The 15,510-nt window shown below is 44.1% G+C and overlaps 1 protein-coding gene across 9 annotated transcripts in view; it reads right to left on the bottom strand.

The window, feature by feature from the left end:
• Positions 1 to 4,180: 4,180 nt before the first annotated feature.
• LOC117358247 (nuclear receptor subfamily 1 group D member 2-like) overlaps positions 4,181 to 15,510 on the bottom strand; it is a 28,306-nt gene continuing 16,976 nt past the window's right edge. For all 9 annotated transcript variants that reach the window (XM_033939942.1, XM_033939951.1, XM_033939948.1 and 6 more), the window contains exons 5-8: positions 10,218 to 10,693; positions 9,135 to 9,320; positions 7,680 to 7,890; positions 4,181 to 4,751 (exon numbers count right to left, since the gene is read on the bottom strand). In XM_033939942.1, the coding sequence (XP_033795833.1) occupies positions 4,555 to 4,751; positions 7,680 to 7,890; positions 9,135 to 9,320; positions 10,218 to 10,693 (1,070 nt within the window). In that variant the 3' untranslated portion in view covers positions 4,181 to 4,554. The remainder of the gene's footprint in view (positions 4,752 to 7,679; positions 7,891 to 9,134; positions 9,321 to 10,217; positions 10,694 to 15,510) is intronic.

Here is a 15,510-nt window from a genome sequence, read left to right as displayed (position 1 = left end):
AGATATGAAACACTTGTTCACTCTTTCCAAAAATACTAGGACTAGGGGGGCATTCAATGAAGCTACTAAGTAGTAGATTTAAAACAAACCAGAAAAAATATTTCTTTACACAACATATAATTAAACTCTGGAATTCGTTGCCAGATAATGTGGTGAAAAATCAGTTAACTTAGCAGGGTTTAAAAAAGGCTTGGATAGTTTCCTAAAAGAGAAGTCCATAGGCCATTATTGAGATGGCTTGGGGAAATCCACTGCTTATTGCTAGGATAAGCAGCATAAAATCTACTTGAGATCTAGCCAGGTACTTGGGACCTGGTTAGCCAGTGTTGGAAACAGGATACTGGGCTTGATGGACTTTCGATCTGTCCCAGTATGGCAATTCTTATGTTTTTATGCACAGAATAACCTCCTAGTGAAGGAGAGTGAGAGGTGGCTGGGTAGACTGGACGAGATGTGCATAGTCTTATCTGCCTTAATTTCTGTACACGTGCAGTTCCTATGACTGGAGATGACCTCAAGGCTCATTTACTTCTATATACTTCAACTGAGCTATTAAGTCTAGACCTAGTGGTTAGAGTTGCTGTCTTAGTATCCTGAGGTTGTGGGTTCAATCCGAGTGTTGTTCCTTGTGACTCTGGGTAAGCCACTTAGTATAATGTCCTGAACTTCTCCAAGATACAGCAGTATATCAAGTGCCAATAAACATAACCCCACACATAACCAAAAGCACTTGAAGGAGAACCTGTACAGATAATAAAAGTTACCCCCTTTCTTTTCTACTTTCTATGTACCCTAACTGACCTGTACCAAACACAAGGCCAAATTGGTTAGAGCACCAGGCTAAGAACCAGGAGGGCAAGGTTGAAATCCCACTTAACTCTCCATTGCCTCAGATACAAATCCTCTAGGTACAGGAAAACATCCTCTCTACCATATAACTCACTTTGAGCTTCTCAAAAAGGTGTGAGCTAAATCCACCCCAAGGCCATATTTTGATTCGGCATAACAAATGTGTGTCAATTTGCATTCTATAATTTTGATGCTGCACATCCTTTGTACCAGGGGTTTTAATTTTTTGTTTTGCACAAAGGGAACTGATTTTGACACAAACATGCAGTTCAGATCAAGATTTTGAACTGACATGTGTACTACCGTTCAAATAATGCGAACCCACTAGCCAGTCTTACAACTTCACCAGACTCTGGGGAGTTTCCCTAGAATAGCTTATACTAGAGGGAGAGATAGGCCAAATGTTTGATTTTCTAAAAATTTGGGGTAAGGAGACAAACCCATGGTAAAGGTTCTCATAAACGATGTTATAGATTTCAATGGTGCTCTCTCTCTATAGAGGGTGAATCATGGAAAGTCCCAGGTAGAGATTTGACTCTCTTCTCTAACAAATGCACAGATTGTAATAGCAAGAATGTCATCTATGCTATTGTTTGCCCCTGTGCCTTAATATATATTGGCCGGACAAGTAGATCCATGAAACTTAGGCTGACAGATCACAAGTCTTGGATTGCTACGGAGTCTTTACAAGCTCTGTTGGTCCAGCATTGGATAAGTATGAATCATACATTGGGGGACTTACAGTGGCGTGTTATAGATAAAATTGAAGGGAGGGAGGGTGGTAATGATGAACATTTTTTAAAATCATCTTGAGAAAAATGGATTTATAAAATTAATTCTATAGTGCCCAGGGGTTTGAATTTAGCTTTAAAAGGGGCTTCTCTATTTTGATCTGGATATCTGGTAATGATGACATCAAGGGTCAGCTGATCTGAAGGGAGTATGAAGAGGTAGAGAAGAAAGCTGCCGCCATCTTGACACACTGTAAATGAATGGTCGGGTGACAACGGAGTGATTGTGGTAAGTGCCAGGATAGTAAAATAATTTTTAACATATATATATATTTAAATATTTAATCTGTTTTTTACTTTTCTAGGGAAATGATCCTTGATAAAGCGTTGAATACGCGAAAAATGTTGGATCCGAGTTTCCACGATCATAAAAACTGAGATAAGTCAAAAACCTGTGGAGGGGCATAATAGAAAGGGACGTCTAAGTCCATTTACGTCCATTTCGCAAGTCGTCCAAAGTCAAAAAGAGCCTAAGTCCCATTTTCGAAAGAGACGTCCATCTTTTGACTTTCGAAAATCGTCCAATTATACGTCCTGAAGATCTGATCATCCAAGCCTCTAACACGTTGATCTTTAAAGCACATTTTCGTCCAACTGTCCGTCCAAGTCCAAAACATCTAGAACAAGCCCTATTGGACATGGGAGGGGCATGCAAAGTGATGGACAGAACACCCAGACAGGGCACCTAAATAGTGGGGTACCTTACAGGGCACTGCTGTGAACTGCACAAACAGGGTGCCATGGCTTCTCCTCACTACAGCTCCCTTATAGGTTATGGTGAGCCCCCCAAACCACCTCCAGAATCCCCTAGACCCACTTATCTACCACCCCAATAGCCCTTATGGCTGCAGGGGCCACTTATATGCCAGTAAAAAAGGGTTTTGGGGGTGTATAGGGCAGTGCACATGTTTAAGTATCAATGCATTGATTACAGGGGCTTATGGGCATGAGTCCTCCTCTCTATGGGACCCTAACCCACCCCCAAGATGACTTAAGCTGCCTCTGTGCTGGCCGACTAGGCTTTCCTATGCCAGGCGGCCAGGTGATGATGGTCTGGAGGCTGAATTTTAAAGTTGTGATTAAAATTTTTTTGGGGGTGGGGGGGATCGGTGACCACTGGGGTAGTGTGTGGGGGTCTGTTTTATGTGTTTTCAGTGCATATCTGGTGAGTTTAGGAGGTTTTTGTGACTTAGACCTTGTTTCAAATAGTCTAAGTCACAATGTCCAAGTTCCATCGATCGTGGGCTGTATCACTTTTGGTTATACATGCTGTACGACTAAGTCTAAGCCGGCCCACATCCTGCCCAACTCCAGCCTTCGACACGCCTCCCGAAACGCCCCGTTTAGCTTTGGACGTTGAGCGGCACTATGAGGGCCTAAGTCATTTAGAAATACGTCCAAAACCCGGTTTATCGGCGCTTGGATGTTTTTGAGAAATGTTCGTCCAAGTGCCAACTTAGGCCAGTTTTTGGACGTTTTTCTCTTTCGATTATGAGCCCCTTAGTATATATGTAAAAGCATTTGACTAGTAGCACTTTAATGCACTTTTTAAGCACTTTGAAACTTGCATTTTAAATATTGAAATCCAATTAGGATAAAAAAAAGTGGGCCAGTGAGGAGACAACACATCAAGCTTATCGCTATTATAAACATTTGAGCGATGAGTGGTGTTTCTGAGGTTCAAAGCTTCAGTAAAGTTATGAAATTTATAGCTGTTAAGAGTGGTTGAATCATATCACTTGGAATAAGAGGTATTTATGTCAAAAAAAATTATGGGCATATATAACCATCTCTAGGAAAAAGTGACTACAGTTTCCAGAAACAAAAAAAATGAGGTTTAAATGAATTTGTTGGAGCAAATAATTGGTAATACAACAGTTCAAACCCCATGCTTTTTTTGTGAAAAAATTAAAAAAGGTGCAGAAGTTCAAACATGTAACTTCTGCAGACTACTTATAACCCATGACATGAAAAATTGGTCTCTCTCAACATTTTGAATCTGCTACTTTAGCCACCTTTTTCCACAGATGGTCACATATGGAAACAGACAACCTAAAGGGGTCAGGATTAGCATGCGCTTGAAACTTGTGAGCAGTCGCTGGGGCTTGAAGATGATTGGACCTACTGCTCATAAATTTTAAATGAGTGCTAGTTCCAACCCCTTTCCATATTGGTAATCACAGAAAGGGGGAAAACCTGTACAAAACCATGGCCAGTGCTGAGCCTGAATGTGCTAAATGCAAGAGTCATGTTCCATAGCATTTTGAATCATTTTTGTTTCCACAGCATTGGGTTTTTTCTGCAATTTTTCCCCTTTCTAGAATTTGCAGGAAACTTGTACCCTTAGGCAAGACATGGACTGTTTGAAAATTAGACCTGCAAATCGACTCGGATGTTTCCTATGCCTTTTGTACCTGTAGTGTAATCCTGGCTCACAGTGTATCCCCCCAGACCTCTGCATCACTCTGATCTTTCTGGAGTCCCATTCAAAAGGGGTGAGTAAACCAACTACAAAGGAAGACACCATAAGACAATGAAACTCAAGAATGAGCAACACAATTTTATGTACAAATTTTTTAGGATTGATACATATATACAGAATTATGGTGGTTCATATGTAATGTACAGCATCTGTGTGTCCTTAAACAGGTATGTTACAGTTCCAAAGTTCTTGTGCCACCTACAAATGCTAATCCAACATGTCCAAAGTCCAGTGTGCACAACAGTCCAGCGTATCCTGTGATCCATGCAGCCATCTTTTCTCCCATTTGCCTCCCATTAAGTGACATCTGCAACGTCTGAAGGAAGGGCTCTGCCAGGGCTCCCTGTTCAGCTGATCCCATCTGCTGCTTTTCCCTGAATTCTCTAGGAAGCTGGAGAGAAAAGTAAGAATGCTCTCCAAAAGGGGCCCATCTTAGGACTCAATACGGAAGGCCAGCAGTTTTTCTGAGTGCTGATTATTAAGGGTTCGCAGGTCAGGAAGCCGAAGTAAGAGTTTGGGGAAAAGTGCTGAATCATCAGGGTGTTTTTGGGTTATCAGTGTCCTCAGTGCCCGGAGGAGTGTCTCCTGGAGGTGCTCCACTGCATCGACATCAGAGACCCCAGAGCGATCTGTCCAGAAGAGAAAGAGAACAAAGACTGCCATGAGGTATAATTAAAGAGTATCAATATGAATTATAACAATGGATAAGGATCAAATAATCAGATACTACTGTCAATCACCAATCAGCATGGATTTTATTGATTTAAATAAAGCAAATGATGCAGAACATCTCTTGAAGACATCAATATTTGACACTGATTATAGAGTATACAGAGGTTCCTAACCAGTGGTGCCTGCACCTCCAAGGGTCAAATAGGATTCAGACAAGGGTCTTGAAATCTGAGGCAAATTATTGAAACTTTCTAGATAGAGTAAAGGCAATTATGATGACAATTATTGGTAACTTGACAGATCAACAGCTATAACTTCATTTATGATGCGAAGAACTAGTGCTTAAGTGGCAGCTCTAACTATGCAGGACGAACTTCTACAGTCTGTGTCCCATATATGGCAAGACAGATTATACTGGGCTGGAGTCAGTGGCATAGCAAGGGAGGTTGCATCGCTGCACACCTCTCTATCCTTCACCGCTTGAGCGCCTCCCCCTGCCCCATGTGTATCTCTTGAAATGTTCGCTGGAGCGATCATCCATCTGCTGCTCGCGTCGGCTTTGGCTCCCTTTTAACATCACATCCTGGTCCTGTTACCAGGAAGTGATGTCAGAAAGGAACCAAGGACGGAGCAAGCAGCAGGTGGAAGACATTTCAAGAAGTACACTGGAGGGGGAGGAGAGGTGCCTTGCAAAGATGGCACCTGGAGCGGGCTACCCTCCCCCCCTCCTTACAATGCTATTGGCTGGAGTTAGCTTTCATGGCAGTTCCAGCAGTGGTGAAGTGAAGGTGATGCTGGGTTGAAGTTAGTTTTGATGGCAACTCAAGCAGTGGGACAGTGTAACCCATACCAGATGGACTTCTATAGTCTGTATCCCGTATTTGGGAAAACAGATCGGGAGGGGCTGGAGAAGGTTTTGATAGTACCTTGGTAGCTGGAAAAGTATGGTCACTGCAGGTTACACACAGAGCCCAGAAAAGGGCAAGGATAGATCAGGAGCAAAGTATCATCTGTTCCAAGACACTTTTAAAACTTAACTGCCCTTGTGCTCTTCACCTCGGAGAGGGTGAACAATCTCTCTTTCTCTACTAAGTCAATTCCCTTCAATATCTTGAATGTTTGGATCACGTCCCCTCTCAGTCTCCTCTTTTCAAGGGAGAAGAGGCCCAGTTTCTCTAGCCTCTCATTGTACGGCAACTCCTCCAGTCCCTTAACCATTTTTGTCGCTCTTCTCCGGACCCTTTCGAGTAGTACTATGCCCTTTTTCATGTACGGCGACTAGTGTTGGATGCAGTATTTCAGGTGGGGGCGTACCATGGCCCAAAACAACAGCATGATAACCTTTTCAGATCTCTTTGTGATCCCCTTCTTAATCACTCCTAGCATTATGTTTGCCCTTTTCACCGCCGCCGCACATTGTGCGGATGGTTTCATTGACTTGTCTACAAGTACTCCCAAGTCTCTTTCCTGGGGGCTCTCTCCGAGTATAGCACCGGAAATCCTGTATTCGTGCATATGATTTTTGTTACCGACAAGCATCACTTTGCACTTATCCACATAATAGCAGTTAGCGACAAAGTAGGTACATTCTTAATAATAGCTTTATTTATATCCTGACATACCTTTTCATATAGTAGTGAGACAATTTCTATATACAGCATAAGAGATTGGGTATCTGCTTTGGGAACTATAAACAGCAACAGTAGGATAATTTCTATACATAGCATGAAAGATCGAATACATGTTTAAGGAACTAAGTACAGTAGAAAGGCAATTGTTAAAGCACTCTACTGATGTGCACATGAAGTAGGAAGCGATGACCTGAAAATAATTATGCACTGGGCCTTAATTGCAGCTTTAATTTGAATGGTAAGGTATTTTCATCGACTTGTGAAGAACTCTTACAGGAGTAGATTTTTACAGTTGGTTTAGGGGTGGAAAGTGACTTTATGGGCAATAATTAGGTAAAAAGGTAGGTTTTTACCACTTTCCTGAAGTTTAATAAACCTGCCAGCGATCTAATAGTTGTCACGATTTTGTTCCATAATCTGGGTAGGAAGTGTGAATAGGCGCGTTTGTGGGCGTTTTCTAGAAAAAGGGTTAGACAGTCGTCTCTCGCCTTTCGATCGCAGAGGTCGGTTTGGGATGTAGGTTGATGGTTTCTTGGTCGTGTGGGATGGAACCATTTTGTCAAAGAATTTGAAAGCTAGTGTCAGAACTTTAAAGATGCAGCATTTCCGGATGGGCAGCCAGTGTACAGCTGCCAGAGCTGGGGTGACGGGGTTGTGAATAGTTAGGCTCTTCAGTAAGCGAACTGCTGCATTTTATATATTATATTATTTTGTACCTGGGGCAATGGAGGGTTCAAAATAAGTACCTGAAATATATAAATAAACCATTTTGATTGTAACTATAGAAAGTCGGTATATCAAGTCCCACCCAACCCTTTCCTAAACTATGTGTCTACTAGTAACTACTAACAGTTACATATCACTGTTAGCCATTAACAGTGCTAACCGCTAAAAGGATCAAAGAGTTTCAATGTTTAGTTAAAGAGGTGCAGGAACCAAAAAAAGGTTAAGAAACCCTGATCTGGTACTTTATTTTCAGATAATTCTTAACTTGGGCCAGTTAGAAGCACTGTAGCCCGGAAAGGGTCAGCAACACCATTCTGTGGGTACTTGGCCTTGGTTAGGGTTACTATATGTCTCCAAAAAAACAAGGAGGATGGATTGAGACATCCAGGTTTTACTTCCATTGAAAGCAATGGAAGTAAAACCCGGATGTCTCAATCAGTCTTCCTTTTTCTGGAGCCATATGGTAACCCTAGCCCCTTGGTCCTTGTGAACAGCCTGACTGAAACAAACCTGGTTCAAAGGACTCACCTGCAGACACCAAGATGACTGCCATGAAGAGTGCCATCTCCTGGGGATCGAGATGCAGTGAACGCAGCTTCTCACTGAACTCCAACATGGCGTCCAGGAGGGATCCCATGCCCAGGCCACGCAGGCTGCTCATTGGGTAGCAGCCACCGCCCAGAAAAGTCAGAGCCTTCTCCTCCGGGTGAAAGAGCATGGCAAAGCGCACCATCAGGACCTGAACGAGGAGATAGAAAAAAAGACAGGCTGCATCAGAGAAACTCTTACCATCTGTTTGTTGGTATCAGAATTCTCTTAACCAGATTCAGGGATTTAAGGGAGGGAGCCATTTCTGACCACACCAGTGTCATAGTTTTTTTTTTTTTACTAAGAGTTATCAGATAAAAAGAAACATGATGGCAGATAAAAGCCAAATGGTCTATCCCGTCTGCCCATCCACAGTGTCCACTATCTCCTCCTCTCCCTAAGAGATCTCACATGCCTGTCTCACGCTTTCCTGAATTCAAACACAGTTTTTGTCTCTACCACCTCTACCAGGAGACTATTCCACACACCTGCCATCCTTTCTGTAAAAAATTATGTCCTTAAATTACTCCTGAGCCTATCACCTCTTAACTCCATCCCATGCCCTCTCACTCTGGAATTTTCTTTCAAATGAAAGAGAGGGAAATGTAGGATGTTGAAAAATATAAGGCTCCACATTTGATGGAATACACAAACACTTCTTCACAGGTATGTTTGTGTGCTCCACAAGTATGATTGCTTGTACATACATGCTTGGAAACATGCATATGGTCACAGATACACTTGCTCATCCAGACATGCATGACTGTATACAAGTGTGAATATAGCAGGGATAGCTAGACTGTGGCACCTGAAAACATTTACTTCTCCTGCCCTCTCATCTCCACCCCGGTGGCAGGGAAATATCTTGTGTACCTGAATGTAACTCATCTTGAGCTACTACTGAAAATGTGTAAGTTAATTCTAAAATCCCTGGTCCCAAATCTACCATGTGTCAGCAGCACAAGCGGCAACAGGATGGCAGGTATGCTTTGAGCTTTTGGGCTAACCTGGACCATTTCTGGAATCTGTATGCCAGTCTGTCTTTAAAAAGGGGCCTTTACTCTCACACGCATCAGGAAAGAAAATTAAGATAAAAGAGGGTCTACTGAGAGACACCCTCCACCATGCGACCTAAGAAAGATGACTTTGAAAGGAACAGGCTGGGAACTGGGCTCAGCTAGTCTGACGCTCTTTCATATAAGTACAATGGACTTATATTTTCTTTTATCATATGCCCAAAAATGTTGCTGACCCCTGTACCATAAAAATGCTGTGACTGCACAGACTTACACTCTTGCTCACACATTTGTGAATGTGCACACACATGCCTGATTGCCCACATGCTCAATTGCTTGCTACTGTGCTGCTGTCTGTCAGTAGAGTGTAGATTCTGACCTGGAAAGTTCCAGCCTTGAGTAGCATGACCTGATCCTGCTGACAAAGCGACTGGAAGCCTGGAATGTTCTTGGCAAACTCGACCACCTCTTTCACAGCTGGGGTGAAGCACTGGGAGAACTCCTCCCACACTTGCTGGCTGCTCTTCCCGCTGCCGCAGTAAGGACTGAAGTTTAGTGGGCATGCCTAACAAGAGAGAGGGAAAACCAAACAATGATCTGTTATGTCCTGACCTGCAGCACCCTCTGTCGTTTCACTGACAAAATCCACACATAGCCCTATCATCTCTTTCCTACTATCCCAGTCCCTAAACAATCCCTCAAATATAATTCTGCCAAAGCACCTCAATTTTGGCATCTGGAACACCCTGTTGTGGACTCCCCTGAAACCACACAGTCTGCCAATATACCTCAGCCATGCCTTGCAGAACCCTTTGCTACCCAAGAGCCAAGCTCCCTTGAACAAACATTTCTGAATCACCTAAAGTAGGGGTGTCCAATGTCGGTCCTCGAGGGCCGCAGTCCAGTCGGGTTTTCAGGATTTCCCCAATGAATATGCATGAGATCTATTTGCATGCACTGCTTTCAATGCATATTCATTGGGGAAATCCTAAAAACCCGACTGGACTGCGGCCCTCGAGGACCGACATTGGACACCCCTGACTAAAGGATTGATTAATTGATTAAGCAGAGAGCTAATCCTCCCATTTAGCTCAAGGTACAAATAGTTTTAAATAGGGATGAACAAATGATGTGTTATTAAGCCCATCTTCCACATTCAAATATTATGTGGCTTCTCCGTTCAGCCAAAGGGCCAAGAAGTGACCATCTTTAAGTTATGTTAGGTTATGACTCCTAAATCACATTTGATCTAAGCTATAAAGAGGTTGAGAAATGATGGCTCATGATATAACATAGTAAATGAAGAGTGCAGTGAACATTTAATGTTCTGCTTCACTGGCCATCTGTGGCATAAGGAAAACATCTTCAAGAAGCTCATCCCAATTTCCTCCCCAAAGTGGGATCTACATATACCAGCCCTTTCCTCAACTGCACCCAGATCAACCTCTCCAGTGCTACTCACTATGCCTTTGCTGGTAGCTGATCTCCACGGACATGACCTCTGACCCACATTTTCAAAGTCTGTGTAGTGATTGGCCTTCTGAGTATAGACTGCCTGCTGTGCCTGGTAGGTATCATTCCCAAACATGCACTGGACATTGTCCATGTTTCCTGGATGCTCCTGGGGGTAGCTGTGGTCATATTGGTTGTAGCTGTAGGTGTTGTTCAGCTGCTGATTGGTGTAGCTAGGGGTGTAACTGTTGGCCGGACAGTGCTGGGGTCTGTGCTTGCTCAAGTTGTCCTGCCCGGTCACAAAAATTTTGTGATAAGCGTGGGAGATGGCGCTGATTGCCTCCTCCACTTGAGAATCTGGACTGGGAGGAGTCTCAGGCCCCACATCTACTTCCATCGGGGCCTCGTTCAAGCTGTGCATGTAGCTCTGCATTTCATCCAGCAGCCTCTGCTTCTCACGCTTAGGGATGCGTCCGAAACGCACAGCTGAAAATAAGAAAAAGACAGTGCAACAATGAGCCAAGAGCAGTACCAGGCTACAATCCCTCTGCGTCCTTCTGTAGAATAGCACACACACTCAAAAAATCTGGGAATAACAAATCTACACAGTGCAATATGTATAATGGCAAGCAATAATCCCAGGGAGTCCCACATCAGAAACATTCAGCACAAAGTGAAATGAGCAGGTTTGTGTTTGACCAAAACTTGCACTGCTGTCTCTTCACCCTGGCTGTGCAGGAAGAACATATGTTTCTGTAAACCACCATTACGGCATTTTTCTGCAATGGGCACATGCAAATGTAGGCAATCTTTGCTGCTCTCCACTGATCTTATTTGCATGCGTGGGTTTTCAGATTCAGTATCAAAAAGGCCGCGATAACAGACCGTCGCTTTTTAATGCAGGTTTTTGGAAATCCTGACCTAAATATCTCCACTTATTGGTAAATCCCAGCACAGCCCTGACTCTGCTCCTGAACCACCCCCAGTTCCTGCTTGACAAGAGTGTAAAATCTATTCAAAACACAGAAACAGGACAAATGAAGAATTATTTATTTTGAGAGTGATTAAAACAAGCATGGGCACTGAACAAGTGAGTAGGAGGTTAAGAGTTACAAGCAGCCGCAAAAAGGCGGACTTTTAGCCTGGATTTAAATAAGGCCCAAGACAGAGCATGACATACGGACTGAGGAAGTCTCTTCCAGGCTAAGGGCTAGATTCACTAACCCCCAATTCTGTGTCCGATCCATTCCCAATTGCATGCAGGCCAACGAATTCACAAAAGACCTACATGCAAATTGGGACGATCGTTGACACGCCCCCCCTGCCACCCACAGCACAGATCACTAGAGAGTGATCCTTGAGCATGCGCAGACCCTGACAGTAGTGACAGGAGAAGCAGCCTCCAGTCAATGCTGTCAGGGCTTCTGCTGGCTTTTTAAAAAATTTTTTTTTAATTGGGCAGATATTTTGCATGTATTGTACATGCAAAATAACTGCTTGGTTACAATAAAAAAGCTCCACCCCCGAAGGTCTTTCTCCCTTTCCAAACCCCTAAAAAATGCCCCCCCCCCCAACATGGCCCCACCGAAGAACAAAAGGCAGGAGGGATGCCAATTCCCTCCTGCCATCTCAAACTCGTCCTGGCCAGGCCCAGTCCATCTCCCTCCCTGTAACGATTGGCTTGCTTAGTGGCTCTAGCCCATTGAGTGTAGCAAGATAAAAGGAACAGAGTCTGGAGTTGGCAGTGAAGGAGGATATAGATAAAAGTGATTTACTAGATGATCAGAGAGAATACGCAGTGAATGCACTTTTAAGTCTATAAGAAGAATCTGAACTGTTTATGGAAATAGATACAAAGCCAATGAAGTCACTTGGCTGTGTGAGTGTAGTGACACTGGTGAAATAAGCTGAAGGGGAGAGTGCTGGTTTAGTGGGAGACCTATGAGGAGCAAATTGTAGTAAACTAAGCAAGAGATGATGAGAGCGAGCATAAAGATTTTGGTATTATGCTTAGAAAGAAAAGGACAACTTTTAGTGAAGCTGCAGAGAAAGAAAAAGTAGGTCTTAGCAGATTGTTGACTACATGCAGAGAAAATAACCCCCAAAGTTACGAGCTGAGGAGACAGGGAGGATGAGAGTTTTAGCACCATGATTAATATCAGCCTTGCTCTGTTATTCTGACTATATAAATTAGGTGACTAGGATGGCTGTTTTGACAGTTGTTGTGGTTAACAACTCAGAAAAACTCAAATCTAGTTACAAACCACAGGGCTGTATGTGTCAGCACCACAGTGACCCAGAAACCTCCTTGTAATCACGGCAGAGAATGGAGGCAGCCCAACAACACCTCTAACCCCCCCCAGAGTTTGAATGTGAAAGGAGGATTTGGAATCCAGTGTGATGAGATAGACATTGTGGCTGAGCCAGATGAAGGGTAATGAGGTGGAAGACTATGTCCATACCAGATGGCCAGTTTTGCCCTAGCACAGGTGTATATATGGCCAGCACTTAGCTCCCGATTCACTGATGTAATCTAGTGGCAGTTTATAAATAAAAAAAATCAAACATGGCACAGTTCCTCTTTCCTCCATTTGCAAACTCATGTATGTATTTGGAGGAACTGGGTGTAAAGACTTGTGGTAAAGCAAGGGCAGAGAAGTTCCTCTACGAGTGGTTTTGTATATATATTTGTTTCTATTTTCAGTCAGGGGGGGATGAAGTGTGTGTATGGAGGGATATTTGGAGTGTGTGTTGGGGCTGGTGTGAGGAGATGAGATATGAGTGGCTGTATGAAAGTATGGCTATGTGTGTTGAGGTGGAAGTGTTTGAGTATGAAAGGATAGATAGTTGCGAGTCAATGAGTAGGTATGTATGTGGGGAATGTTGGTAGATGGGAATATGGCTGTGTGTGTGTAACGGATGATGTGTGAAGGATGGGAGGTGTGTGTGGAGTTCCTGTGGTCTTGCGAGGTTGCCACGGGAACAAACTGCAGCCATTTCCTTTAGTGGCTCTGCACGAGGCAAGAGTGTAGGAGGCTCACTCTTGACCCCGTTTCACTGCTGGACCACTAGGGAATGCAAAGTAGGCCTTTTCAGGTGTGGGAGGTGGGGTAGTACTGAGCCAGCCAGGACAGGACATGGGAGGGGTCACTTTTGGACCACCAGATCTCAAAGCAGGCCTGGGGAAGGCCTGCAACGGGTCCGGAAGGGTGCACAGACGGATGACTCAGATATAAGAAGAGACCCCCCATTTTGGGGCCTTTTTTGGCCCCAAATTCTCAGTTTATATTCAAGTATATACAGTATTTTTCAGAACCTGCCTGGCTCATGCGCAAACAGTAAGCAAAGCTCTTGTGCGCATGCCCAGTCAAACTGGGTAGTAGAAGAGGACACTCTTATACTTGTTGGTGAAGCAGTGCTGGCAGCCCAGTAGGAGGAGGAGCCCGTGCCACTGATGACTAAAGTGGAGGCGCAATGCTCAGCGACCCGAGCCCTGGCTATTTACCACTCCGCAGTGCTATACAGTGGGAAAGTCTTACCACTAGCCTTTCTGCAGCAGGCTGGCACTAGGGGGCAATGGGCTGGAAGAGGGGCAGAATATGGCTTCAGTGCATGGAGTGATACCTTCTGGGCCCCCCCCTCCAGCTGTGGCTGGAACGTTGGACAGGAACCCTCCTTGCTGAAGTGTGTCCGCCCTGGTGCCCTTTTCCTGTTTGAAACCCTATTCTAATGCCAGTTCAGAGCTAGCATTAGGTTTCCAATGGTAAGGGCTGCATTTGATTTGTGCGCTGTTTCTGAGAATCAGGAGGAATAGCCAAACACTTCATCTGACAACATTTACATGTTCCCAGCGCTGATGCTCTCTGAACATGTGTGCAGCCTAACTCTGGTGCTAATCGCCTCTAGTGCCAGTTAGGGTTCTGTTCATCAGCCTGTTAGTCTCTAGTCTATGTGGGAGGAAAAGTCCATAGCCTGTTATTAAGACATGGGGGAAGCCTCTGCTTGCCCTGGATCAGTAGCATGGAATGTTGCTACTCTTTGGGTTTTGGCCAGAAATTAGTGGCCTGGATTGGCCACCGTAAGAACGGGATACTGGGCTTGATGGACAATTGGTCTGACCCAGTAAGGCTATTCTTATGTTCTAATAACCTTTATGTCTGAGGTGCTATTCACACAAATTTTCAAAACATGTCGGGGGTATATTGTTGGAGGGATCCACATAAGTATGCATGGCTTTGTGTATAAAATGTGCATTTATTGCCTTCTCTAACCTCCAGAGAAAGAGCCACTGACACCTGATACAGGGCCATGACAGTCCTGCAAAACAACTAGATCTGCAAACTATGGTGATTCAATGTAACTGTATGATCTAGTCTCCAAAGACCCAAACACCCAAGGGGCTCCCAAATGAAACAGCAATCAGGTGTACTCAAACTACACAAAAGGTCATCAGAGGTTATTACACAGAACAATTGGGATGTCACCCTAAGTGTAACCTCTTGGAGCTTGGGAGGGTCTGAAAATAAGTAATTGACTCTTCGCCTGCCCTGTTTCTAATATACTTCCCCAGGGCAACCAGAGAAAGGGCACCTTTCCCAATTTAAGACTTCTGCAGTATTCAGGGGTTAAATCAATGACACAGTTTATAAATCTGAAAGCCTGCACAGTTCTTAAATTAGCTGCGGGGTTCCCCCCCCCCCTATATCTTTGACATAAATTAATCGTCTGGTGTTGAGAGAGAACTGGGTTTTATTAATCACTCCATTTACTGCTCTGTCCTAGGAAAACTCCTGAGCAGGAGGGGGACAAATGAAGAGCAAGCTTTCACTCATCCCATTATCCCTCTTCTCATCCCGTTACTTTGACGGCCTTGCTAGATGCTATTATGAATCAGATTATCTATGGGGTTGACACCACTCCCAGAATTGTCAAGCTACTCAGTCCTAGGAGGGTGATCTGAGGTCAGTCCTATATATCTGTCAGCCCCATCCAGGTGCATTATAGAATATAAAGCACTGATTTCAACAGTTAGAATCAGAATGAAAAGGACCCAGTGGGGCCATGGTCCCACCAAATACAGTAACAATAACTAGAGAGCTTGGGGGTGGGGAGTTCGGCCTTTGCAACTGCAAAGCTATTCCACTGCCTCTGTCAGGGACTACAAATCCTACACTGCTTTATACTGTAAGTTGAAAACCAGGACTGGCCAATAATTTTCCCTCTTGGCACTGGGTAACTTAGCAGCTCTTCTCTCCAACAGGTTACTTTTAAATACTGCATCCCACTGTATGGTTTAGGAGGAG

This window comes from Geotrypetes seraphini, chromosome 3, assembly GCF_902459505.1.
Source record: "Geotrypetes seraphini chromosome 3, aGeoSer1.1, whole genome shotgun sequence".
Classification (NCBI taxonomy): Eukaryota; Metazoa; Chordata; class Amphibia; order Gymnophiona; family Dermophiidae; genus Geotrypetes; species Geotrypetes seraphini.
This window is presented reverse-complemented; position numbering and strand designations above follow the sequence as displayed.